The sequence below is a fragment of the Rousettus aegyptiacus genome, unplaced genomic scaffold (assembly GCF_014176215.1).
Source record: "Rousettus aegyptiacus isolate mRouAeg1 unplaced genomic scaffold, mRouAeg1.p scaffold_m13_p_4, whole genome shotgun sequence".
Classification (NCBI taxonomy): Eukaryota; Metazoa; Chordata; class Mammalia; order Chiroptera; family Pteropodidae; genus Rousettus; species Rousettus aegyptiacus.
In genome coordinates this window covers 100,586,124-100,611,153 of record NW_023416307.1, presented here as the reverse complement: position 1 = coordinate 100,611,153, position 25,030 = coordinate 100,586,124, and the positions used below count along the sequence as shown (strand labels likewise).

General features: G+C 37.4%; 1 protein-coding gene across 7 annotated transcripts in view; it reads right to left on the bottom strand.

Moving 5' to 3' along the window:
- Positions 1-9,827: 9,827 nt before the first annotated feature.
- The window catches only part of FOXP1 (forkhead box P1), a 477,086-nt gene continuing 461,883 nt past the window's right edge, over positions 9,828-25,030 (bottom strand). For 6 of the 7 annotated variants that reach the window (XM_016141476.2, XM_016141479.2, XM_016141475.2 and 3 more), the window contains 4 exons: positions 22,039-22,160; positions 20,197-20,266; positions 15,452-15,618; positions 9,828-10,006 (listed from right to left, as the gene is read on the bottom strand). In XM_016141476.2, coding sequence (XP_015996962.1) covers positions 9,862-10,006; positions 15,452-15,618; positions 20,197-20,266; positions 22,039-22,160 — 504 coding nt within the window. In that variant the 3' untranslated portion in view covers positions 9,828-9,861. The remainder of the gene's footprint in view (positions 10,007-15,451; positions 15,619-20,196; positions 20,267-22,038; positions 22,161-25,030) is intronic. The other variant, XM_016141480.2, reaches the window with a different exon arrangement.

Genomic DNA, 25,030 nt, shown 5'->3' with positions numbered 1-25,030 from the left:
CGTATGAAAACAAATACCAACTCTCTAGGTTCTTCTCCATGCAACTTTGAATGTGTCAGAAAGCCCAGTGTATTCATCTATAAAATGCTGGTGACCAGTCCTACTTTGCAGGTTTGGTATGAGAATCTTGGAAATGAAATTTAGTTTGGTTGGCCATGAAATACAATACAACTGTTTATACAGGCAGGCTTCAGAATCTGACTACAGGGGTTTATGCCAACTCTATCCTTAGAAGTGAAACATTTGTTCATTCACTCAACAAATGTGAGTATCAATTCCTGGTCTTCTGGTGGGGTTGCAGCAGTGAACATACAGTGTCTCTGCCCTGGTAGTTGTGAGTAAAGACACAAATAAATATGTAATGTTCCGAAGTGCTAAGCACAATGAAAGCAATGAAGTGGGCAAAGGGGATTACAAAGTGCAGAGGGTAGAGTGGTTAGGGTACCGTGTACACTGCATGGGCAGAAAAGGCCTCTTTGTTGGGACATTGGAAGAGAGGGAGTGTGTGAGCCACGCAGATAGCCAGGAAAAGAACATCCACTATAAAGAAAGTACAAACTCTGAGCATGCGTGGAATATAGGAAGCAAGGTGGCCAATGGCCAGAAGAGAGCGGTGGGGAGGGGTAGTTCTCTTACCTGAGCACGAAGCTGGTTTAGCAACACCTCAGAAGTTACTGAGGCAGACTGTGTAAAGCACTTGGATTTGTTAACAATGATTGGAATTATGATTTTGCCATATGCCTGATTTATGGTAACCGTAATAATGACTTTATTAAGTGTTGTTCTATCAAATTTCTTGCTCACCCGCTTTGAAGTCTCATACCCCTCACACTCCAGCTTTATTGCCTTTACTTGGAACAACTTTTCCCTCTTTCCTGTCATACTGAGACATCCTTTGGGTTTCAGTTAAATATTGTATGTTTTCCAGGAAATCTCCCTGACTGTCCCCAGTCGAATCAGGTGGTCTTCCTCTATATTCTTGTACTTCCCCTCTCGTTAGCACTTATTGCATTACGATACAACTTAATGTTTAAGAACTCTCTTCCCAGTGAACCATCAGGAACCAGGAGACCAAGGCTGTGTCTATCTTATTCTCTTATTCTCAGTTGTATCTCTTGCGTTGTTTGAGCAGGACATTTAATACTTATTTGTGGATGAATGAATGGAATCATGTATGCTAGTGAAATTTGCTCCTAACGGGGCATGTTACAAGGCAGAGTTTAATTAGTCAATATTACAATATTGGTGAAATATGGAGTGCCACACAAACTTTATGCTGAGACCACGGATTTCATCAAAAAAGTCCCCAAGGGAGAATACATTATTAAATTTTTAGAACTTTAAAATTGGAAGGAACCCTTTTCATCATTTAGCTAAATTAAGAGAAAGAGAAAGCTGAGGAACAAAGAGATGAAGTAACTTGCCAAAGTCACCCAGTCGTAATGGTCAGGATTGAGACTGGTAACCTAGTATGTAGAGTCTCTAGTATTTGATTCAACGAAATGCTGGGCACAAATTCTAGCTTCCCAGGATCCAAACACTGAAATGCTACAAATGGATTGTAGGTAGAAAAATCCGATGCTAGGCAGGAGTTGGAACGGATCTGTCCTGGGTTTTGGGTATTTTTAGATTTGATGCATTCCGTGGGCAGGAAATCACCACTTTTATGTGATAGCTTCTAAACTCTTTGACTTATTTGAATACTTTCCAAAGTATTTGAATTTCTGGATCAGACACACAATGCTCTGGCAGATTTTTTCCTGTCCATGGAGTCCTAAAGTTGCAGGCTTGATTTGAAAATAAATTATTAGTAAACATTTGAAAGTGAGAAACAAATTACTCCCAGAACACTCAGCTCCTTCCTTCAAATACACACTTGAAAATTACTCTCTTCTGTGAGAATGCTTGAATCTCTCCCTAAATCATAACACGGGTAAACTTACCGAAATATTTTTACAATTTTATTAGAGGTTTTAATTCACTGCTTTATCTATCTCTGTTAGACTGCAAAATAGCTTTAAATATTCAAGTGGTAATTAATGAATCTTTTATGTTGCAAATCAAACATTTTTCATCTGTGTGCTGGTGGAGGAGCAGTGAGGAAGGATTTAAAGAATAATTGTTTCTCCCAACTCCACAGTGTTGACTAGCGTGTACCTTATGTTTCTGGAGTGGGTTTTGCATTTGTTGCCTGGTGGGGCTAATGCTCAGTGTGGACGATGTCTGCTGTCTTTCAGGAGGTCAGGGTTTTTTATGTGTTCTTGCCAGAGACATTCCCAACTAGATGGAAAGTCTTTGAATGTGGAATTTTTGCTTGAGTGCAAAATAATAAAAAGCATGTGTATGTTAAAAAAGGATCAGCTTAATGGCAAACGAGCATTGGCCTACATTAATATTCTATTACAGTAAAAACTTCTATTTAATAAATTTTCTCCAGACTTTTTTCCCTCTAGAATCTAATGTATTTTTCTAAGTGGCATGCCAACCTAAAGAAAGAAAATATGATACATTTGATTTATGTTAAGTCAATAACATGCAAAAGCCTTTAAAATTGTATTTTAAGTGTAGAAATATCAGCTCAAGGAAATATGTATGGTACCATATATTGAGAACAGAGAAGTGTGAACTTTTCAGGGGCTCAAATGCCTAGTAAATATTATTCTATTTAGAAGATATTTTTAAAATGTGGTGTTTTGTCAAGTAGTAAGAAAATAAGTCTGATATCCTGCAATTTAGTTTAGAACCGAAAATAAAGATGATATGAAAGACCATGTAACAAAGCAGTTTTCCTTTCCTCTTCATGAGAAATAAGCCAGCTCTTGAGAGCATTCACAAAATGACTAAAAAATCTTCATTGGAAGCCACCTGTGTTCTTCTATGGCTCTAATTAATACTGGACTTGGTGACATTTATGTATCAGAGCAATAAGCTAAACAGGAAACAATTTATGTCACCTAAAGCTTTTTAACAAATCGATGCAGCTATTTGTAATTGCTTGTTTCACAAGATTAAAAGTGTTAAGGCCTGATCTTCGCTCATGGATTTGTGGTCAACCTGACCTGAGCTTCCGTTGCTTAAAAAGAAAAAAAAGAAAAAAAAAAAAGAGTTGGTGATCAGCACTGACTTCCATCAAGTAATCCATATTGCTAATATTTCTGGAATTTTAATGTAGTTACAATTTATAGCTGATCAAATGTGGTTACCTAAATTGCTGTTGCTAGTAGACAGTTTAACTGTCTTTATTAATTACAGTATAATTTAATGTTTGAGTACCGGCACTTGTGTTGGTCATTTTTACAGCTAGAGCAGTTATCTGCCTTATGACGAACCATTTTAGCATTTTCAATGGAAATTTGCTAATATGATGAGTGATAAAAATGTCACACGCTGGTAAATAATGATTATTGCTTTGGCTGAAATTAATTCTTGAAAGGCCGGTTACCTTCAAATTAACATTATAACTTGAAGCTTGTCTTTTTCTTCTCCCTATATTCTCCTTGGTATAAGCCAAAAAAAAAAAAACCATCAATAATTCCAATATTACATATATTTTTATATTTTTTTGGAATGAGCATTGAATGCCAATTTACAGTGGAAATTTTTTTTTAAATTGTTTAAAAATAAATAAAAGCTTATATCTAGTGATGGCTTTGTAATCCAAATATAATGCCAAGGTTAAACCAGTGTTTTTGCATGCGATCTAATGTCCCTCCAATGTGAATTTTGTCTTAAACTTTTCATCATTCCTTAAATGAAGGTTTGAGACTCAACTTTATTTGAATAAAGAATACTTTGAACTCAACTTCGATGATGAAAATAGTTACTACTCTGTATATAAATGTGTGATATCAAAGACGACAAAACCTACTAAGGCTGTATTTTGTTATCTTTTGGGGAGAACGGGGAGGGCGATCCTGTCATGCACCTGTTTGTGTCAGTGAAATTGGTCTTCCTAAGAGTTTAGGCTCTTTATATAAAGGCCTCATTTAAAAGAAAAACCAGTATTTCGGTTCTGCTACCTTGTCTGAGTGACAAGCCTGAAATAAATATGTAAAAGAATGTTCCTGCTTCAGAACGGTTCCTGGAATACAATTTAAAATGTGCTGTGCATCAACCAGCAAAATCTTCACTAATGCATCATTATACCTGGTTTGGGTCCTTCAGCTTATTCAAATTATATATATAAATTTTACCAACTGTACATGCTGTAAGCACTATATGTTGAAGCCTGGCATTTTAAGGAATTTCAATTAACCCTAATATTATATTCTTAGTAGCTAAATGAGAATTAAGGGTTCAAATGTTTTACTAATTATGAGACTAGAGGGCTTCTAGACTGTAGCAAAACTTAATGAAAAGAGGACACTACTTTGCAGCTTAATAGCAAAACCTTGTATTATTTTTTTTTTACCTAACACAGGCTTTTTAAAATAATACTTAGAGAGAACATTTACATGTACCTCAGTATCAGACAGTGTTTTGCCGAATAAGAACTGCGAGGTTAATTTCAAGTCCTCTCTTGGCTTGTGTTATGTGCTCTGAATTACATACTAATGGTTTTATGTCACTATGGTTTGGCCACTTAATGTTCTGCTTTCAATATACCAATTTAATTTTTACTGAAAGATGCCTAAATTTATTAATCCTTAGAATGTATATGATAGAATAACATTAGAGAAATAAATTTTATGAGATATATTCAATTTTGAAAAATCTCAAGATGGTTTTTCTAGAATAGTTACCGGCTCTCTACAGTTTTCAGTGAATGAAGTTATCTAGCATACTTCCGATAGAATATTTTTATAAAATCATTTGTTCTAATCTAAGCATTTATCATTATATGCAAAAAGATTTCTTGATGAGAATATTATAGACGGTGCATGTTTTTGACATTAGCATTTTATTTGGATGACTAATCTTGCAGATGTGAAATTTTAATGAATTATTCATGAAATTGCTTTCCTCTGAAATTTTAGTTTGCTCTTAATGCTAGTTATTAAACATTTTGTTTTTCTCTATAAAATTTGATAAAGAAAAATAAGTGTGTGCTTCCTTGAGAGAAAAGGTAATTTCTTTTGATTTTTCCAATTGTCTAAGACTTTCACTTTGAAATCCTGAAGAGATTTAGCCCTCTATGACAATGAAGGCTTTTAGTTAAGACTGATTTTAATTCAGTGGTGGAAGCAGCTGGTGATAAACCCAAGGCGTATGCCTAACATATAATATCAGCAGGTCAGAAGGGGAAAGAAACTTAGGCTGTGGCGACTTTTACTACCAGTGTGAACAACCAGCATTTTTATTGCATTTGAGAATGCTATAATGTCAGTAATTACTACTGACTACACAACATTTTTTTTATTGTCTGTATCCACAGACATGGAATGATGGAATTACAGTTGATGTCAAGGAATGAGTTTCTTTTATGCCTTATCAAAACAAAACAAAACAAAAAAAACTTCTTGTTACTGGCAGCACATATCCACAAAGCACCATGCTCACAGTCCGGACTGTACCATCTTCATCAAGGCTTCTGGGTGGCAGAGATCGTGTGAACTACACTGGGCCCACAAAATGCCTTAGAATAATAAGTCTCATTCTCAGGATAAAAAAGTGAAACCAACTCTTAAAAACATCCAAAATATCAAGAGGGTATACCATTAACCAAAAGGTACCAAAAATATTCAAAATACATATTCTTCTTTGTACCCTTGGAAACAGAGCTCAGCTGGAATATGGAAAGGAGAGGACATGTTTTTTTTTTTTTAAATTTTTTTTTCATGATAAAATAGCTAGTGATTTACAAATTTTGAGTTAAGAATCCAAGGTGTTCTTTACCAGATCAGATGGAATACTGGGAATAATGTTAGAGCTGTCCGAGATGGCAGGGCTGGTGGTCACTCTTCATAGACATAAGCCTCAATATTTCATTTCACTGCTGGTTCAATGCAGACAGCGTAACTTGTCTTAGTAGGACAGACTCTAGGGACAAATAGGATGGAGCCTCATTCCTGACAGTGCATTTGCCCGATACTAGAGACTACCTCCCTAATGTACGCTTTTCTTTAAAAACAAAAGCAAAAACAAAAACAGATAAATTGTGTTTACATCTTGGCACCTTGAAAGTTTTTTTTTTTTTATACAAAAAGTTCAATAGCTTTGACACTCCCCATTATTAATCACTACTTCACTGATAAACTTTGAAAGTGTGACCCTGGAATTTCATCATGCAAAATATTTACTGCAGCAGGAGAAAACATTTTTTAAAACATTTTTTTCTCTTTTCAAATGTATGAACTTGTTTAAGATAGCCAGGAAGGCAGTGGTAGGATAAACACAATGAATAGGAATGTATCAAAAAACAGATTAACACACATGCGCACACACTCACACAAAAAAAACCTGTACACAATGCTCTGATCAATGAGAACAGGGGAAAAAAAGTCTCAACTATGTTACAATTTAAAAACAAAACAAAAAATAAAGGGAATTTCTTCCCCCCCCCCCGCCCCCGCCACATGTCAGGAAATGTCATCCAATATTCTTAAAGCAAGAATAACTAAATAAAATACATGTGCAGCATATTCTGCAATTCCATTACATACAGTAGTTTTTTTTTTCCAAAGCTATTTTTTAAAAAGTATTGTTAATATAAAGCAGTTGCACAAAAAGCAAAGGTGTTTTGACAAACAGGTGTATGCATTTATTCCTTTTTAGGAACAATATCTAAAAAAAGAACCACCCTTCACCCTCCCCCAAATAAGACAAAGATCCACACAGACACATCGGGATATATGTACAACATAATAAACCCCGTCCTAAAGAAGTGACTGGAATACCCCCAAGGGATACAGAATCAGAATTGTAAAAATCATAGTGAAATCTGCTTGCCGTTAAGCCTGAGAATTTTTTCAATTGGTTCTTCTGCAAGGCTGTGATACCTGCAAAGATATGTAAAATCTAATTTTTCTTCTTTTTCTTTTTGCTACAGTCTTTAGACTAAGCATGCAAGACATACGACTAAGTGCAACTGAGTGAAATGTATTTTAAAAAATTTTTAATCATTCCCTAAAGGTTTGAACTGAGGTATGCGTACTAACAGTTTCTCATGCTGTTATCTTTACTCATGTCTAGCTACACATGCTGAGAATGAACTAATCTACCAGATTTTTATCCTCTTTTGAATACCAAACTAACCAGCAACCACTCAGTTTAGAAGCACAGGGCCCCCTTCCCATGACCCTGTCTGGCTACTGCCTGCACATCATGAAGCTGCCTGGAAAAGTTAAAAAAAAGTCTCGAGTGACCACAGACTGCCCTTATACAGAAAGCAGAGTGAAGTTTCAAAAGTTAACTGCCATAGAAGTTTTTGTACCAAGATTATGAGTGGATAGGAGTGTTACTTTTTTTTTTTAAATGAAAACTGCTGACCAAAGCCTAATCAAGAAAAAAAAAAAAAAAAAGAAAAAGAAAAAGAAAAAGGAAAAAAAAATAAAACAAAACAAAAATCTGGAGAATATATGCCAAGATAAACCAAAATTAATTCAGTGATCATAGCATAGCCCTCAAACAAAAGTGGCATACAAGCTTTCTTTACAAAAAAAAAAAAAAATGTATTTTAGAAATACTATTATGTTGTCTAGTTCCATTGCGGAAGCTTTTCTGTTCTCTCTGAATTTTATCGTTAACTGTCTCCTTTATTGGACACATCCTAATTTTCAATGGTATACATTTTTTTTTTTCTTTGAGATGGGATTCCCTTCCTTTGTTTGCTCCTTTAATACTGTGTCCTATTTTGATCTTCAGCAGCCCCCTAATATCTCTCTATGAGTTTTGGTCTCTGTAAAGATACAGAAGAAAAAAAAACCCAACAGCTAAAAAAAAAGTAACAACTTTGGTTCCATTAACTACTTGGTCTTCTAAATTTACTCTACGATGAAGGAGCAGTTCTCTTTCTCAGGTTAGCAATAGCCTGTGTCTCATCAATTGCCTCTAACTTCTTTTGCCTCCTTTGATCAACAATAAGAGGATATTTGGCTTCATCAGATAAAGCATAACACAGAGAACATAATTTACCTTTGTGTAATATCTTTGGTAATTTTAGAAAAAAGGTACAAAGAATATAAATTAAGCTCCAAAAGGCTCTCTAAAAACAACAAAAGCTACGGTCCTAGATAAATAAATGACAGGAAAGTGGATGCAGTGTGGAAGTGTTCAGGGGTTCTAAGGACTGAGGTGGTATTGACAGATGACGGTCACGTCCTGCATGCCGAGTTCATTTTCCAAAGAGCCCAGGGCTGAGATGCGCCCCATCCACTTGATGTCTTCTACTATTAGTTTTTGATACCGGGTTGGTGTGGTAATATTGCATAACAAACTAAACTGCAGTAGCAAATTTGCACATTTGAAATGAACACGTTACCATTTGCTGAACTCAGTCTTCATTAACTCCCATAACAAGTTCGATCTGAACCTAATTTGCATTCAAACAGATTAATGCCACCAAGCAGGTCTGAACTGATGTTTAAATTCAGCACCACCACCACCACTTTCAGCTAAGTTACTCAGGGAAGCCAGGTTTTTGGCCATTTTGCAAACGAAGCAACCGACCCTGGTGTTAACAACAGGGAGCCCCGTGGCTCTTTGCAACTTGGTCACACAAGGGAGAGCTGAAACAGTCAGACTGTCCATCTAACTATTTTGAGATTTTTCTTTGGCTGGGGTGGGGGGCGCGGAAGCAGTGCTGCTATGTTTCCTTGCACTGGCAAAATGCTATGGCATTTATTAAGAACGAGGGTAGCTGCAAAAACAAAAACAAAAACAAAAAAAATCTGAAACAACCCCTTCCCACCTCCAATACTGCTTTGTGGAATGAATCTGCATTGTTCCTAGAGTGTCTTTTTTTTTTCTTTTTTCTTTTTTTTCTGTCATTCATTCTCTTTCTGGCAGGACTTCACATCTGTGTGAGAGGACCTTCATGTGTAGAGTGCAGCATTTGGGACCTTTTTGAAAAAGACCAAAACGGAATGTTCTCTGACTTTAGAGAAAACGTGGTGATGTCTGAAGGAAAATGGAATGAGTGACAGAAAACTACAAACAAGAAATGACATTCAGCTTTGTATAATAAAAACACCTATTAACATTCATCACAAGGTACAGAAAACTTTAAGCCTCCAAGAGGCCGTGGGCCCAAATGGAGGCCTGAGGTCAGAACTTAAAATGGTATAGTAGAAGAAAAAAAAAAAAAAAAAAAAAAAAAAAAAAGCAATACATTAAAAAGTTTGGGATAATTATTTTTAACCCTTCCCCCCAATACACACACACAAAGGCCTTCCCCATCCCAACTGGAAGCAAAAAAAAAAAAAAAAAAAAAAAAAAAAAAAAAAAAAAAAATGGAGTAAAGGCAGTGATAATCAACATGCAGTACTGTGCAAATAGGTCGTCCACTGGAATCCTTAAATTCCGGGCAGAGGCTTGGTCTGCAGCTTAGGTGCACATGCTCAGTTGGGTGTCCTCAGTGTCCAACGTTGGCAGGACTGCAGTTCAAAGTCTGCTGCTAAAAGTGAATCAGTTTAGCAAATTTACAACAGATGTTGACTGTTAAGAGAGGAAAATCCCCAGTACCAAACAAGTCCATCCAATGCACAGAGTACAAATTCCTTTTTTCAACAAAAAGTAGAAAAATCAAAAATACTCCCAAATGGGATTCTTGATGGCACTAAGAGTTAACACATTTCAGAGTTGTCAAAACGTAGTGAAACTCCTCCAGACTGTACAACAAATGGAGAGCAATTTCACTGCTAACTTTTGACTTGGTTTGTTTTTTTCCTAATCTTCATTCTTGGGGTCGGCCCGCCCAGACGTTCACTCCATGTCCTCATTTACTGGTTCGTCTTCGTAATCTCTGTCGTGGTCAAAATCTGGACTGTGGTTGGCTGTTGTCACTAAGGATAGAGGCCCTTCAGCTTCCTCTGGATCCAGGGGCTCTTCTTTGACGTGTACAGGATGCCTGGAAAAACAAGAAAAGGTTCACTGAGGGAACTTCTCAACCCAAGGCAATATGGCTGTTTTGGCCAATATAAAGCCACACTCTAGGACTGCATCGTCCAACAAAGTACAGCCACTACCTAAATGTGGCTATTTAAGTTAAAATTAATTAAAACTGAATGCAATTTAAAATTCAGTTTCTCAGCTGCACCATCCACCTTTCAAATGCTCAAGGGCCACATGTGGCTGATGGCTACTACGCTGGACAGCACAGAGACAGAAATTTCTATCATCATAGGAGGTTCTTTGGGACAGTTCTGCTCTAGAATGAATGACTAACATTTGGACAAAAGCGGGCCTCTCCTCCTCGGTGGTGTTTCTCACACTTTGGTATGCACTCAAATCACATCAGGATCTTGGTGAAATGCAGCATGTGTGATTCAGCAGGTCTGCGGTGAGGCCTGAGACTCTGTATCTCTAATAAGCTCCAAGGTGATGCTGCTGACCTGAGGACCATACTCTGAGTACCAGAAAACAGGCCCCATCACGGCATCCTGGGTGAATGAATACAGATCTTCAAGCAACTACGTAAAATAAGAACCTGTAAGACAACTGTGGTTTGTGGTGACCGCACATGCCGGAGGCTGGGCTATTCATGCCTTGCTGTGTGTTCTGCTTTGCTAGTTAACATGCAGAACCTGTGAAAGAACTCTCCAGAGACCGACCTCAAGCGAGGTTCTATCATTAATCAACTTCAAGCAAACACAGCAAAGAGACACCATGATACATGCTTGAAACTCCAAATTAATGCATATTTTTACAAACTGTCAATAAGGCAAGAAAAGCCCTGCCAGGAAACACAAACGAAGAGGAAAAGGCACGCTCAACAAACAATATGATAAGAAAGCAGAGCCCCAATCAGAATAATAACGCTGTCAGCTGTAAACACGGCAGAACACGAGGCCCGGCTGGTAGCGGCCACCAAGACATGCGGCTGCGATGAGATCTGCCAACTTTCTCATTATGGACCAGCACAGGGTTCAGCAGAAGGGAGATGGCAGGGATCACAAGAAACTACTCTGATAACAATTGAGAAATGTTGTTCGTAAATCATATTTTACAACCAATCCTTTGCAAATACAAATTACTTTCTGTTGCAGGGCTTTTGATATGTAAAAGAACCATTCAGGTTAAACTGGTCCCATCCCTGGAACAGGCGACAGAGGGGAGGATTTTTTAATTGACGTTATCAAGTATTAGTAATAAGAGGCGGTACTGAGGATGGCTGGCTTCCTAAATAATTGATGTTGTATGCAAACCCCAAAGGCCACTTGAACCATTTAAAAACAAACAGGACTGCTTGGACTGCCCTTGACTAAGTGAACCTTGAGAAAACCAATTGACTCTAAAATTAGCACAGCCTAGAGAGTGTTTGGGGGTAGATGTCAGGATAAATAGCTTTTAAAAAAACCATGCCCCTATTCTTAAAAACTATTTGCAAAACAAAACATATCTAAGTTGTAAAACAGCATATTTTACGGGTTGTGTTCCATCTATTTTTAGTTTTTTAATGGTCCCATTTATCTGTGTTTCTACAGAAAGATCCAGGACTGGCTACGAAATTTGTGGGGCAGAATGCAAGGTAAAAATGTGGTTCAAAATTTGGTAAGATTTCAAGATGAAAACAGCAGAGCATTAAAACTTCTAAGCATAGGATACTGTGTGACTGCATACATCATATGCCTGTGAAGTCAGCACTGGTAGGATCTCCTATATTCTTTTGGGAAGAAGTAGGTGTATTGATAATTATTCCTTTAAAAAAGCTACCCATTAAACTTAATTAAGGAGGTGTTTTGTTTTTGCCTAGCTTCTCCATTTTGCATCACATTCTTATGGACTGTAAACACAGGAGGAATACAATTGTTTATTTTGCTAGCTTTACAATTATAATTTTGATGGCTATGTGAGATACCAATGTGCTGATAGGTTAGTACCTTAATATTCGGGTGTTTTGTGATCATCTTTCCTTTCCCCACCTCTTTTGCTCTTTGTATAATAATACAGTGACGACTTTTATCCATTAATCTTTCTACTTTTGTTGGTTTCCCTCTTTAGGATAATTTTCTAAGAATGAAATTGTTAGAGCAAAGGCCAAAACATCTTTATGGTTCTTATGATTTATTATGGCACTAATTTCCGAAGGGGCTATATCAATTTAGATTCAACCTCATCAGCATCAAAAGCATTACTTATTAAAAATATTTTGTTGCTTAGAAGGTATAAGGTAAGCTCAAGTTACCTTTAATTGTGTTTCTTAAATTACTGACAACAGTGCACATTAATTCATGTTTCATAAATTACACCCTCTTCTCCACTGATCAGAGTTGTAGTGATGCTAATTGGATCGAAATGTCTGCTTTACTTAGCCATGTATTAAGGTTCAAATGTAGTTTCCTTGATCAACATTTTCCTAGTTTCATTTTTTAAAACTATCAGATTTAGTAATCTTTTCAGCTTTATAAACCTGAATCTGATGACATGAGATGACATAAGGCTATGGGCAGGAAGGGGTGGAAGGACCTAGAGGAAATCGAACAGTCTTAATGAAGTTCTTGCATTACAATTTTAGACTTTGACAAATGTTTTGCTAGGCAAAATTAAATAAATGAATAAACAACAAACAAGTAAAAATCAAGTAGATATAAGCCGCCCCCAAACACAGCTTATATTAGAGAATATTTTGCCCTCCACACCCCACCTCCCAAATTTGCAGCCAAACTTCAATTCCAAAGACACAGGTTCTGACCCTATCATGCCTGCTGGCTCAATCCCAGTGCCAAATGCAGAGTGGGTCCCCAACAAACGTTAACTGACGAGATCTACTGTATGACACCCGGAAATGAAATCCAGCTTCACGACATTTCTTGATACAGCAGATCCCCTTGAGTGGCAAATGCAGTAACACAGGCATGCAGTGCTTCAGAAAATAAAAGAGAGTAGACTTCTGCACGAGACACGTTTCAGGTAAGCTGCAAACTATTTAGATACTATGCTTCACATATACTAATGCGTCTCTTAGAAACTGGAGCTGCAAGAGGCAACTGTTCTGCAGTGAAACCCCCCCGACACCCACTCTACCACCTTTCTCTGCAATCCCTGCTTCCCAAAGGGCTACTACCAATGAATAACTGCAAAACCACACATTGCCATTCTTACATCTGAGTAACTCCTTTGTTTAGCCACTCTGGGAAACGAGACAGTTTTTAACGAAAGCTGACTGGTGTTTAAAGGCATTGTGTTCTGGGGGTGTGTGCACAGCTTGGAGTATTTTGCTTTGTAGCTCCTTTAGCTCCTATCAAGATAAAAGTATAATGCCCCAAAGCCATAATTATGTGACTACTTTCTAGGGTTTCAAAAGAGAAACAAAGTGTAATGGTATTTGAGTGTCACAGAAACGGTAAGGAAGAAGAGTTCCCCGTTTCAACACTAGATATTAGCTGGGCTGCAGTACTAACAAGGTCCTTTAAAGCCTTGCTGCAAAGTTTACAGCGTGATTTATTCCAACAGACTAGAACAGTTAAGAAACAATTTGCATCAAAGCAGGGTAATGCACATTGGCCAAGAATGAAAACTATGTCATTACGGAATCCGCTTAATGGAAATACGAGGTCAAAAAGAGTAACAGTCTAAGACACTGATAGCAGGCATACGCTGCTGACATTATGATCAAATTCAGCAAACAGTGTAAACCTGTGAGATTCGAGCAACACTAATGCATTTGGACGTCTCTGTACACGGCTTCTTTTAAAAAAAGCAATTGTAACCTTCATTCGTTAGAAATTATTCTGACTGCTATTAAATAAGGTTTCTGGTAATCCTGGGGTTAATTCAAAGTTGTTAAACAAATTAACTTTCTGGTGACTTTATCTTGTACAGCAAAATCAACATCCCTCTGAACTGTTGCCTGAGGATTTTTATCCAAATATCTTTCTTCTTTTTTAGTGATCCTTTATACTAAATAATGGGAATAAACATCAACGAATCTTGGAGTTCATATAGATTATGAGAAATAGTATCTTTTTCATTCAATAACTTCAGATATTTTTGCTTTAATGAGCATTTCTTGAAGTAGCTTATAAAGCAATTTACTTTTGCTCTGAACTTCCTTAATATCTGAGTAAATGCTCCTGTCATGACAATGATTTAAAGATGAATGCGAGGGTGATAACAATAGTCAGAACCACCACATTGCTTTAGAAAGCATGATATATAGGCATCTCTCTTAAAATAATGTGGAGTACATGCTAAGAGACTATTCATATACATTAAAAATCATTATTCCTGTCTTTAAAGATCCTTTTTCAAAGCACTATGGGCATAAATTCAAATTCTAAATAATCAAATTTCAGATGCTCCCAAACCCATGAATTATCCTGGCAGACAGCATCTTTTTCTTTGTCATTAGATGCCGATTCATTCTGTTCCTAATTGCTACAGGTTATACTTCCCATTCCTAATGCTCAAATTATCTTAAAAGATGTTAGTCAGTAATTCAGAAAGATTGTATAGACAAGCAGCCGATTTAGGTGCTGACGGTATGCAACACTGAACTGCTTTCTTTCTTTAAAGTGGGCAATAGTTTTATAGACACTTTCGAAAAGTGAGAGAGACGGGTCATTCTATAGCACCCTCCACCAATCCAATTATGTTGGGATAATGTGGTTTCTTTTCTTTTTTGACCTTTTCCTGGGAGAGAGGAGTTGTTCCAGTCCCACCTGTTTCCCCAGTCGGCCACCCACAGGGGACTGCAGCCTTTCCTGTGGTTTGCCTGGTCCTGGGGCCGTTCACATTCAGCATGGACAACCACCGCCCTCACTTCATTCAGTTATGTGTGTGCTCATTATACTGCCGTCTGCTGCTAGAATGCTCCTATTAATTTTCCTTTTGATATTTTAAGAGCAATCTATAAATCACGCCGCCTTTCATTTGTGCCATCATTAATGCTTGGCAATAACGCTACGGCACTGTGTTCACGGTTAAGCTTATCACATGAGCAGGTAAACAAGTATTCTATTTTTCCCTGCTGGTTCAGCATGCTCTTGAGTTGAACAAACCGCAAACTTTTACACAGCGATGCACACTAATTTCAGGAGGAGAAGGTAAAGTGGCTAAAAAATGGCTTAAGATGCCAAGCAGAGTGTAGGAACACAAACGTGTGACCTGTTTGATTGCTGTGTGCACTCGTGGGGCCGCACGAAGCCGACTGCTTTTATGGGAAAGTTAGTAAATGGTCCTTTTATGTGCTAAATGAGCTAAACACTTCCAGAAGTCTAAACTTCTACCTGGGTTCTAGGAAATCCGAAATTAAAGAAAAGGTTTAAAAAAGTGGCCACAGAAGGGCTTGTGTGCACTAAAACAGGGAGACCAGGATCTGAAAGCAAAGACCTTCTGGGTGGATAGTACTCACACGGCTTGCATAGGGGATCTGCCTGGACTGCTGTCGCTCTCGTTGCTGTTGGTATGCTCCATGGCCCCGTTCAGCTCTTCCCGTATCGCACTGGCTAAATTGCCCAGAGTGGGATTTCCCATGGAAGCGGTAGTGTATAGAGGTATGCTGTTCTCAGCCATCGAAGCCTGCCATCAATCAAAACAACATTTGTGAAGATGTAGGGTAAACACAGAGAGAGAAGTTATTAATTATGGGTGTAGTCAATGATCTTCAGTTTAAGTTCATTGTAGCGTGGTTGGCAAATACAAGTTTCTAATTGAGTTAGAAGAATTTTGTGTTAAAAATAAGACTCTTGACACATGTCCCAAGCTTGGTTTCAAAGAGCTAGCTTGGGGGAACCAAAGCACCTGTGGGGAGGGGGGACTCAATTTAGCCCTGCTGGGCAGAGTCACATGGTTTAGACAAGGTGATCTAATATGAGGTTTATGTCTGATGCCTTTTTTCAGGAGCAACTGAATATTTCCAGATCACAAGGAAATATAATGGAATTTTCATTTCTTTATCCACTTTGATGACTCTGGTATTGGATATTAAAGATTTGATCAGATTATTCTGGCTGCACAGCTCAAACTTATGAGAACTTCCATAAACATTTACTTCTTAGCTCCTATAGAAAAGGGAGAGATTATAGAATTGGAATCAATTTTTATCCCCCGTCCCACACCATTTCTGTTTTAATGATTTTTGAATCTGTTTAGTATGGTCTTGAGGTAACTCGTTGAAGGTAACACTATGCAGTCTTTCAGACTCAGACCAGATCAATCACCTGGAATTTTAGGACAAAGAAAGAAAGAAAGAAAGAAAAAAATCTCTGCCAAAAGGAAGCGCTAAATCACATTTCTTTTGGGTCCTTAAGTACATTCATATTGAAGGTGACAAAGTCAGTCCAAATGAGTGTCAGCAAAAATGTGGAAATGGAAAAAAAGATCCTGAACTCCAGAGTGGGGTACTGTTCACTTCCTATCTTACTGCATTTGAATAAAATGACCACTCAGTCTGAAATACAGACAATAGTCAAATATATCACTGGACTAAACTACCATATTGTTTCATTTGGGTAGTGATTATAACCCAGTGACTTTTCTTTCATTTTATTAAAGAGGACAGACTTTCAAAAACTGGCAGCTGTAATTAGACCAAGATTTATCAAAACTGTCCTCTTGCAAGAAACACTATGCCTGGTTTTCCATCCTCAATCAGGAAAAAGTACGACCCACAAGACAATCTGGCATGATGACTTCAACTGGTCAGTCATACAGAGTCCAAACTATTCCAGAAATCCTGGCTCTAGAGAGAAAGAAAGAACCAAACATGAAGAAAGAATGGGTGCAAAACTAGGCTTCAGGGAATGTGCCTAGTATGATCACTGCACAAACTCCAAAGCCAGAAATGCCTTCTAGATTCAGGGCCCATGTTAGAAGAACCATACACACCTAACCCAGTTTTGGCTAATAAACTATTTCCAAATGTGGTAAACTTATTTTGATGAACAGCATATTTCAACATTCTTCACTCTTCTACAGTTTGGCAAATAATTTGAATCTAGTACTTTTTTCAACAGACTTCTTGTAATTGCAATAATGCATTTGGCGGGGGGGGGGGGGGGGGTTGGCACAGGGCATAAAGAACAATTGCCAGATTTTTTTTTCTTTTTCTTTTTTTTTGCAAACTGCAGCTGGATAAGCATCTTAACTGCATTCATTTGAAGCAATACAGTAGTCATGCCTCTCTTGGTAATGAATATTCTGCTTGGACTACCATGAGAGTCTTTTTTCACTGGAAATACCACGATCTCGGCTCTCACTAGAACATTTCACTATTATTCAGTCAGAATGTGCCAAAAGTGAGGCCATTTCTAGCTTGTTATTTTAGCAGCTTCTCAAGTCAAAAATTGAGAAGTAAAGATAAAAATGAAATGTTTATGAGAATGTACTCTTTGGGATGAGTTGGTCACTCAATGGACAGGGCAACCTTCTTACAATTTGTTCTCCTTGGCTCTCAAAGTGTTCTACATCAAGGCTACAGCGGTGAAAGGAATCCAAAAAGCAAGCACTTATACTGATGCCTTGGTTCTCAAACAAGAAAGATGTAAGTGAAAAAAACCAGCCTGGTCCCTTTAAAAAATGAACAGTGGGCTGCAATGAGAACCTGGTGCCTGATATACAATAGGGCCTCTTGAACACTCCTTGTTGAGTCAGTGATCAAAGTAACTCACCTAAGGTTAGAAAAAAATTTATCAACTGCTTATGCCTAAACAAGTGGTTCTTTTTTGTAGCTGATGTCCACTTAAGGAGCAGGTGAGTTACAACCATTATAATGGACTTAATTATATAAATGGTCCTATGCACTGCATGAGGCTTCATATCAAACTGGCACCTTTGCTAAAAAAAATGAAAGTGCTTAAGCAGTGGTGCAAAAGTCCGTTAAGTACCATCACTCTGAACGTTAACTAATCTGAGATCCTTGGGGGAAAGGCAGTCTATAAATATGAAGCCTTACGGTTACCCTTAGTTACTTCACTTTTCAAAGTGTAATGCAATCTGTCCCAAGTCCAATGTTTTATTTCTGTAGTAGATTCTGCTGTCCTATTTTATATATTGTATAGCATGCATTATGTTGCTCTAGTAATCTTTTAAAGATGTTGTTCCACTATTATTTTTACTTGTCTTGAAAAATGGAAATGGGCAATAATGGAAAGAAAGGCCTGCTGGTAGAATCTTTATTTAATTTGCACAGCAGGAAGTTATCTTATGAGACTGTCTACTGACCATGGATACAAACTCAGAGGAGAAGGAAAAGATCCGCTCCTCGAATCATAAATTTCTATCAATTTATTCACCTCACTTTATCATGAACATAAAGTATTCTTGGAAAACTATAGGATAACTTTGGGCTATCACTGAAAATAAGAAAGGGTGTGGAGGATACAAAAAACAAATGTTTTAGAGATGAAACATGAACAGTCCTGTAATGATAAAGCATACTAATTGAAATTAGTCACACAGTTAAGAGAATCCAGAGGATGGAGGATGACTGCCGTTTTTTTTTTTTTTTTCCTTTCTGCATGATGAATGTAAAATGTGCTTGTAATCTTAATGCTACTCCAGATAGAGCAGAGCAGCCTTTAAATTCACACTTCACAAGACTCCAGGGAAAATAAGTTACTAATGAATGGTATTTACAGTGGCGGCATCTAAGCGTGCTTTCATTTGCTTTTCTAAAGTTACTGTGTAAACTACAAGTAATTAAAAGAAAGGCAGAAAGTGGTTCCTCCTATTAAATTTGGTTCAGGCTAAAAATAAATAAATATAATTACTGAAAAGCTAAGTTCAGTGAATTTCTCTCTGCACTGAAACTGTGTAAAAGGCTTATCATCCATTCCTGGGAGCCTGAAGCCTCTGCTGAGAGATCTGGGAAAATAATTTTGTAGGGTGCAGAGTAGGTGCTCAATAAATACTTGTTTAATGAGTAGCGAGAGCCAGGGTTCCCATCATTATCTCCTCTTTACCCCACTCTGTTCCCATAATGTCCAGTGTTTCAACCATTCTTTCATTATCATCCCTAAAGGAGCCTCCTTTTAGAATTTTGCCACTCTATTTGTGCCTGCACCTGTTTATGTACTGTGGCTTTCTGGAGGGGTATAAGACACTGTAATAGCTAAGTATCAACTCTGGGGTGATTTTAGCCCCTGTCAAGAATGCATGCCGTAAGGTTTGCAATGGTATTAGATTACATACATCGGTTCTATCTACAGAATATGTCATTTAAAAGTCATAAAGATTCCCTTAGCCTGTGTCCTAGAATAATCTAGATAAGGTCAAAACCAAACAGGATCACTGGCCCCAAGGACACTGCCTACCTGTGAACTCTTGAGGGGAGCTTGAGTACTACCGAGCTGCTTTAATAAAGTGGTACTGCAGTCTTCTTGTTGACTTATGAGATGACTTTACTGTTTGGTAACTGAGGAATGCAATAAATAAAACGCTTGCTAGATGCCAGCACTAGGCTGGTAACTCATGTTTGGGTTGGTAATCTCACTCCTGCTCAGTACCGGTGTCTTCATCCCCCAGTAACGGTGGTTACGTAACCAGTGCTTAATTTGTCAGATGGAAACAAACATTCTATCTGCTTATTATATAATCTTGAGCAATCTCCTGGAAACCTAAAGAGTTTTCTTAAAACAGCTCTATCATTTAAACAAAAATAGTTTACTATGACAAAGTGAACCAAACCCGATCCCACCTCCCCCCACCCTGACAAAGGGAAAGATGCTAAAATAGACTTTAAAAGAAGAAGAAATAAAAAGCTCTGCTTTCTCTTTAAACCCGCGAACAATAGAAGGTCATGTGATACAGTGGCCTATCATCCAGCACATTAATAGCTGTGCTAGAGTAATTACACTTGTGGTATTTTTGCCTCAAGTGAAATTCTGAAATAAGAGGATGGAAATTATGATACTGCTGATAAATATTAATAAGTGAACTTTTAATTTTTTTGCCACAATATTCAAAATGCTAAGCATCCTGCTAATGCTGAAGCAGCCGATGTGTTTGCCTCCAGGGAGGACGATGCTTTGTGCACTTAAGAAAAAAGTTTAACGGAATTAAAATTTAATATCTAATTAGAGTGAGGCTAATATATTTTGAAATGAGTGGGGGAGACATGTGGCTCTGCTGCGTATTCGGGATGGCCATTAATCTTACCTGTAAAGCCGCATTGAGAGGTGTGCAGTAGGCGTGGCTGCTCTGCATGTTTTTAATAAGGGAAGGGTTACTGCATAAGAAAAAGAGAAAAACCCAAAGTTAAATGCAATCAACCCCTGAGTTCCTAGCTAAGTTTTGCTTTAAGCTTGCTGGTATCCTTCCAAATCAGAAATTTTCCCCACTAACAAAACCAAAAGTAAAGTCAGGTTTTCTCTGTATCCCCTGGGCTTTATTGGGCTGGTCTGTTTGAATTGTTCTAGGCATGTAGACTTTGCTATTCAAAGAAACTGAGTCTAAAATTCTGGCTTAAGTAATGACAGACTTGGGCACTACCTCCATTGATGAATTTTCATATCTCAAAGTACTGACCTCTCTGCCAAGTTTTAATAGCTGCCCTAACTCCAATAGGAAGGCAGAAGGAGCTCTGGGCCAGGGTAAGTCGATGAGCTGACCGCAGGACTTCGTGGGAATGAGCTAGAGGAATCCTGGCTCTTAAGCCTCTCCACGACTTGAACTCTAGAGTGACAGCTCAAGAAGTGGCACAGTAGCTCTTAAGGCGGCTCTCCAAGGCATGTTTACTGCCGAAGGAAGATGGAGAGAAGGGTATGCCAGAAGAGGGACATTTCCTAAGTAAGGCAGGAGGTTGGGGTGAAGTGTTTCTCACACAGCTGAATTCCAGAAGGTATGAGAATATTTGATGCTGTGTCCATTAACTGAAGGCAAGATACTGTTTTAAGAAAATCTCTAACCTAGTAAGAATAAAGATTCTTAACAATCACTGAGGTGATATGGAGGTAAAAAAGTGGTTTCCAGGAGGAATTCACCTACATTTATCAGTGGCCTTTAAAGGAAGCATATGTGCTGTTCTCAATTTCTTTCCTAAGCTTGGAGCATTTTAATCATACATTTCACTAAATTTATACTATTATATTGACTAAGCAAAAGATAAGAAGACATTTCCCCCATTAAATACACATTTTAACTCTAAATAAAAGCTTCCTTTTCACTTGAAGGAATTATGAATCACACAAAAGTGTTTGGTTACAGGGTCCCCGTAAGCTGCTGAATCAAAAGATAACCAGTATTTGCATTAAAGATGTCAAAAAAGCATTATTCAAGGCACTGGTGTTCCAAAGAGAAACGAGAGAAATACATATACAAATCACACAATTTAGTTCTGTTGCACAAAGCTGTGTGGCACTGCTACTTGGTGAAATGCAAAACTACATGGGATGAGTCAACCATGCAAAGCCAAAGCAACAGCAGAAAAAAAAAACAAAAGCAAGTAAAGGCTCTTACTGTGCGACAAGCTCGTCAAAGTTTTCATCGGGGCAGTATTTGCGAGGACGGCCTCGTTGAATATGGCGGCCACGTTTAAACTCTTCATCATCAACTGTCCAAAAGGACCCAAACTCATCCTCTACTCTGATAAAGCACTTATGCAGTGAGAGGTTGGTGCGAATGGCACCCTGGGATAGGAGCAGCAGCAAAGGAGATGAAGTGGCAACAAAAGGAGACGGGGTTGGGGGCAGAACAGACATCCAATACAGGGAACAGGAAAAAGAAAATAAAATGCAATAAGCATAAGCAAATGGTTTGTGAGGGTTAATATGCATTGCCACCTAAAAGCTACTAGCATGTGATGCAACAAAGACCGGCAAGCAGGGCGGGGGACTGGTGGGTATACAAAACAGGAGGGATGAAATGCTTTTTTGCTTCCCTTACTGAGACAACGTGAAACCAGTTCTTTGGTCTAACACCATCTAGCAGCCAAAAGCCTCTATGTTATACTTGTTAGCACAATCCAAGCTAGGCTAAGAAGTTCAAACATGGTGGACGTACCCACTGATCTTTTGTGGCCTTCGTTTTTGGAATTCTACTTCATCCACTGTCCATACTGCCCCTTTAACGTTTTCTACTCGCACAAAACACTTGTGAAGACTAAGATTATGACGCACTGCATTCTGCAGCAAGTATAAAAGAGAGAACATTTACATTTTCTATAAGAAAAAACTCCAAAAACAGCAGTAAATTCAGCCTAACAGTCCACATTCGTAAAACCATCCCCAAAAGCTGTAGCTGCCACCCCCGTGGATAACCCTCTTGTGGTCAAGAGTGTTTTTTTCCAAAAGCAATGATAAAAAACCAAAATCATAAATTAATTATACTTTGGCATTTTAGTCTAGTCTCTGGTCATAATAACCAGAAGAAAAATGCTTTAATATGCATAGGAGCCCAAAATAGGTTTTGCAGTAAAAATCTGAAAATATTACAATATGACTACAAAATAAGGAAATATGTACAGCATAAAACTGTCCCTTCTAAACCCATTTATCTCCCATAAAAATGGAGTTTGTTTCTATTTTTCAAACCATGAAAGACTCAGTTAATATAATTCAATACATTTTGTTCTTGTTCTTTTTTGTTCTTTAAAGTTTTGGCTTTAAAACCTTCTATGGGTATTCTCAGATTTATTAAGAAGAAATGCGAATTGAATTTTACCATTGAGAGTATCACCTCCTGGAGCTGACAGAAACAAGGGGTGAAATGACCCCCAATGGATCAGTATCCCTCATCAAGCTATGTCTTACCTTCTAAAATATATATAGAAATTGGCCTTTACTGTGGGCAAGTACTTTAATTAACTGAGAAAATGCCAAAGGAACACATGAGTAGAACTCTTAATGGCAAAATGATGATATTCTTGCACTGATGGTTTCTATGGACACATGTTTCTTTCTTATAGTTAAAAGTCATTTCTATTCATTCATTCCTAGGCGGAGACCCTTGACATCTATAATCTATCAGAAAAGACGATCTCAACTCGGGGGTGAAGAGCTTTTAACAACTCATCTCTCCTTTGAGTTTCAGGAAAATCCACAACCCTTACTGGGTAAAGTAAGAAGCTTGGCTTCATTTCTTTAGTCCTCCTGGTTGAACTTACTGACCTAGACTCAGAATTAGACATGAGGATATTATAGAGAGACCCATGTCATTTACATAAAACTTTCTTCTTATAGGGAGGGAGTAAGTGAGTGACAATTGAGGCATGAGAAGCTGATGAATTCATCATACCTCCTACACCTTGTAAGGCGTTCGCTCAATTCCAATGATGCTGCTATTGCTGAAACATTTTGCACCACTCCCCTTCTACTACTTGCAATATTTCCTCTTTAAATTATCTTTCAAAGTGGCAAATCTTAATACTTTGCGAGATGTTTCAATTTTTGGATAATTACCACTGGCGACTCTGTGAGGAGTCAAGCCAGATAATGACGATTTTTTTCTTTTCCAATATGGAATGTTTAGAAGATAATGAAATACGTTTTATTACATGGCCTGATGAACTTGCTCACAAGGAGAAAGTATAGGGCAAATTCTCGAGGAGCTTTTGAGCAACGTCAGCATAACTGGGGTACATTCAAGGCACTCATGTGACTGTGAAAGGACACTCCTGATTCAGACAGGTTGGATAGGTTTGCATCGAAACAAAACAAAAATCTCTGTAACACGTTTGGCATGTTATCATTATACTTGGTAAGATAAATTTTTTATATTGCACAGAAGCACAGTATAAGGATACTTCTACTGTAATTTCCTAGAACGACACTGAGGAGGTTGAAATAAATAAACAAACCCAAATTTCCTTTAAAAACAAATCCAGACAGAGCCTGTATACATACAGGAACCATAACTGGGAAAAAAAATCAATATTTTTCCTTATCTTAATCATTTGAAAATATCTAAAGAAATCATGTCTCAAAAAAAGATTGCTTTAGAGCTGTCTGAACTATATAGCCATGTAGGTAAAGTCAGAACTTAAGATTTGTTTTCAAAGTAGTTGCACATCTAAGCAAAAGCAACCAGAAATCAAGAGTTTCCCCAAAAGATAAGTAAGTTCTTTTCAGTTATCACCTTAACTGGGCATTTCATCTTTTGTCTAAGATCACAATACAAATAAGGACATGTAGAGAAAATTATATGTTATTTATAAGTCATTAAGTACTTCACCTAGGACTGTTTATATTAATGACACTTTTTCCTGCAGTTTGCAAAAATGAAAAAGATAAATTTAAAGATCTGAGCTTAACTATCGTATTCACAATGGTAATTATTTTAAAATGTGATCATTTGCTATTTATAAAAGGTAATTTGAGGAAAATGGCTGCTTCACGCTTATACTTCCTAAATTTCAAAAAGCATTTGTAGCTAAACATGCTTAGTATTTTATCTCCCAAAGCAGGTTGAGGAAAAGAGAGTAAAATTTTGAATATAGGTTCCCTTCAGTATCTATGTGTCTTAATGAAAATAATAAAGATAATATGGGCCACAACGGATATTCATAGCCCTGTAAATTTGATAAAATAATTTATGGTTATATTCATTTTCTTTTAAAATGCTAATTTATCAAGAAGTAACAGAAGAAATATGATTTCTGTTTCTGCTTTTGTTTTTCTCCCATATAAAAATAAGGAAGTAGCAAGGAAGACATTTACTCTAAGCAAAGTGAATTTTTTTCTGGCACCCTATAATAAATCCCTGTATTTATAACAATGACATGTAAAAACATAAATGACATATTTCCATTTTAAATGTTTCTAAATGTTTTGGAATTTACAGATTATAAGAATTCTAGGTAGTAAAAATGCAAAAACAAACAAATAAACAAAAACCCTCCACAAATATATTACATTATTATCTGACCTCTTCTATAGCAAGAACATTAGGAATGAAAAAACTGAAACTGGAAAAATCCAAAAATTTGTGAAGGCTTAGTCTAATACAATGAAATAAATATAATAAAATCTTTGAGCCAGTTGAGAACTTGGAATGA